The 3,777-nt window shown below is 40.4% G+C and overlaps 1 protein-coding gene across 1 annotated transcript in view; it reads left to right on the forward strand.

Annotated features, from left to right (window-relative positions):
• IQCH (IQ motif containing H) overlaps positions 1-3,777 on the forward strand; it is a gene marked incomplete at its 5' end in the record, with an annotated part of 60,717 nt that overhangs the window by 22,008 nt on the left and 34,932 nt on the right. The window contains one exon of the mRNA XM_009867445.1: positions 2,304-2,387. Coding sequence (XP_009865747.1) covers positions 2,304-2,387 — 84 coding nt within the window. The remainder of the gene's footprint in view (positions 1-2,303; positions 2,388-3,777) is intronic.

Raw genomic sequence — 3,777 nt, forward strand, 5'->3', positions numbered from 1 at the left:
TAAAGGGCATTAGGTCATGGCTGAGGTTGAACGAGGAGGCAAAAGCTCCCCGTTGCCATTGATTCATACGGCCCTTATTTTAGTAGTGCTTCTGCAATTCTCCCGGCACTTCCCTCTGCGTGAATTTGGGAACGTTCTACTGACGGACACTGCCATAAAACTCCCGTGAAGGAGGAAAGCCCTCGGTGTCCTTTCAGTGCCACTGAACTGAGAAATGGGTTCAGAAATCAGAAAATTCTTGGTTCTGGCTCCGCAAAGTCAACGTTGCTTGGGCCAGCTCTGCCAGTGAGGTGCCGATGCCTCGTGCAAACGAGGGGCCGGATTCTCGAGCCCTCTGCCACCGCCGGCTTTTGTCAGCATCGCTATTTGCACGCACCCCTTTGGAGTTTCGCTTACCCAGACTGCGGGTTATAGATCAGCTGAAGTAGTGATTCTTGGAATCAAAACAGGAGCTTTGGCTCCTGGCAAATACAGATTTATCCAAAATGTTTCCTGCGTTTGAGACCAAATGCTGTGGTGCAAAATGTTAGTGATGCAGAAACCAGCTGTGCGTAACGCAGCAGAAACGATGGCACAGGTTAGAGCTGAGCTGGAACATGTTGACTTTGGTCACAGGAGGAGTAATTCATTTGGGTTGAATTTTGTTTAAATGGCAAGGAAAGGAATATAAAGCCTCTGCCTTTAATAAGTCTTGTCAGGTGAGCAGCCATGGAAGTACAGAGCGTTCAAAATGCATCGAGTGTGGGGATTAATGTGGTTCATAATGTCCATTGGAAGGTAAATGCTTCACAAGTGGGTATTTTTCTTGTTAGATCTAATAGGGCCATGTCGATGGAAGCTAATGTATTGCAAATTAATGTTTTATTAACATATTTAAGAGAAGTGTGCTTAGCCGTTGGTATAATGCTCTAGTGTATCTACAGGACTGTAGCAACATGCAAGTTTTAACTTCAGTTCAGTTGCTACTTTCGCTATTATGCCTTTCAGGTAATAGCTGATTTTTGAGGTGATATTTGCATGTCATTTTTCTGCCCAGATTCAATTCTTAAAAAAAAAAAAAAGCGTTTTCAAGTTTAGGGCAGGGAAATCAACTAATTTCTATTTTTAAAATTTAGATGTTTTGAAATTGTCAGGCACCATTGTTAGTGGAACAAAACGGAGCCTTGAAACCAAAGTTTAGGTAACAAGAGCAAGATTTTTCGAATTCTCGTAGCTTAGTATTAGAGCGGCAAAAAAAAATGATATCTTGCAGTGATGTTCTGATCGTGCTAACTACAATGTGTAAGTTTTACAAGAAGTTACTAAAAATTAACTGGGTGATTTCCATTTCCTTGTATTTTATGACGTTCTGCTGTCCTCGTGTGCAAAGCATCACCGCCACAGCACCTTAGGGTGCTGATGACTGATTATAATTGTCCTTTATCACTCGCCTGGAAGATCCACTATTACGTCTTCCAAAACGGAAGGACTGGAACACTGAGCAGATTTCAGTCCAACTAAATCTTCCAGAAGTTTCAAATGATTGATTGCGTGCAGATACACCGAAATATGCGGATCTCGTTAGCGGATCGGTCAATATTTTATGCACTGAATGTTAGACTTAAACTTCTATCAATTCAATCACAGCTACTGCAACCAGCAACTCGCATCGCGTGGTTGCGTGTGTTTGTGTAAACACACCCCGATTACTTTAGAATTAGCTGCCTTTAAGCATTACAGGATTAGAGATTATTGTTACAGCGATCATGTCATTTGCTGCCGTGGTTTCGCATGCGAGTACGCAATCAGCTGGAAGTCTGACCTCCAAACCGACAATCCACGCGCAGGCAGGCTGCCGCTCCGTCATCCTCTGCCACCAAATGAGCAGGTATCACTGAGGCGCCTCCTTAATCAAGGGAGTTTGTTGTCTTTTTATCCGTGTGAATGAAAAAATGCACCAGGATTCTCACGTAATGATGCTGTCAGGTTTTTTCAGTGTTAATAAATAAATAAATAAATCCAGCAATGCAGAAAACTCAAACAAAATAGTCTACATGTTTAAATCATAAAGCTCTATAGGTCTGTAACGTTTAGGTCTGTATTTAAAATCTCACGACATAAACCCATCATGTTACATCTGTTCACTAATAAAAGGAAATTCATAAAGATGATGCAATTAGTGCTCTACCATGGTTGGGATTTGAAACACTATCATTATAGCTTTTTTTTTTTTTTTTTTTGATCCAAAAGCCTGATTTCTTTCCAATATGTACCAGAGGGGTTCTGAATACAGTTTGGGGGGGGGTGTTTTACTTGTTTTCCAGGATATTCCCAGTGTATCCGTGAGCAGATTCCTGATCTTGCTCTCCAACAGAACACGCAGATGGGAAGGCTGTGTGACGTACTGGGTATGGTATGAGCTGATGGCTGCCTCTTTTTCGACCATTATTTGCCCGTCGTTGTGAGTAAAAGATAATGACCGAAGGGGACTTTCTTTCTGTATTAATGTTAAGCGTAGCGAACGTATAAGCTCCCAAGTAATTTATCTGCTAATGCACCTGCTCCTGCCCGTTATTCGTAAGGAAAACACGCTGACTCTTTCTGACGCCACGATAACGTAAAGCAGCCTCATCCTGTGGCGTGCTGAGCACCACCAACAATGAAAAGTGTTTAGTGTTCTACAAAATTAGGTAGCTAATTCTGCCAGTGCTCGTTCAGGCTCACACGGAGAGAAGGATGTGCGAGAAAAGAGCAAGCCCTTATTTAAACCAGGTTTTTGTTGTTGGTTGGTGTTTTTTTTTTAAATTAGGAAATGAGGCAAAAGACATACATTTAAAGTTTTTTCCTGGAATGACAGTCCTCTTTTAAGCAAAGCAGTGAAGGAATATTATTTGTCGGTGACCAACTTCATTGGCTCCCTGGAATGCCATACTTTACATGATTCATGTATATTTCAGTATCATTATTATTTTATAAATGCCATTTAGTAAGTTTGTAACAAAAATATATTAGATCCAGAAATTTACAGTTGCCTAAAATAATAATGTAATTGCCTTTATATATTATCTAGGCACTAATATTGTTTTTCCATCGTATGGGTTTTGTTTTTTCATTTTTTTTAATCTCTAAAATGATATTTAGCAACTTAAAGGGACAAAGTCAGCAAATTAACCACGCGTTCTTTCTCACTTTAAAATGTGTGAATGTGAAAATTGGTTCTACCGTAAGATGTAAAATAGACCACGAGTAAGATGCAAACCAGTTAAATATTAAATTATTAACTAGATCAGATGTTTGACCTGTGCGTGGAAGAAAAGCATTGATATTTACCGTGTTTGTTTTCCTTTTCTTTAGAATACCAGAGGATTTCCTTGCTTGTTGTGACCTCCTATGAGTTAATCTGTCTCTGGAGCCCTGCTGTGTGCAAAGCAGACTTGTGTATCTCTCTGTAGGGCGGTGCTAGGAGTAGCAAAATATGTTGCAGCTTTTTATTCAACAAATTCAGTTCTTGACAGTGCAGTCAAGGAGTCTTTTTGTACCCTAGCTGGCAAATTTTCAGGCTTTTTTTTGCAAGGAAATGCCTAAAACCAATACAGTTAAGAGTTCTGCGCTTTTAATTATTTTGAAAAGTTGTATGATAATGAGCTGCGTTATACAAAGGCTCCTTTTTAGCGCCGGGGTTTCCTTAGTCCAATGCTGGCTTTGCTTCCAGTTCATTCCCATGTGTTATTAGCAGTTGTCCCTGGCACTTTCAGAGCTCTTGTTCCTGTGCCCGCTAAAGACAATGAAAGACTTCCT

This window comes from Apaloderma vittatum, unplaced genomic scaffold (assembly GCF_000703405.1).
Source record: "Apaloderma vittatum isolate BGI_N311 unplaced genomic scaffold, ASM70340v1 scaffold7634, whole genome shotgun sequence".
NCBI classification, from domain to species: Eukaryota; Metazoa; Chordata; class Aves; order Trogoniformes; family Trogonidae; genus Apaloderma; species Apaloderma vittatum.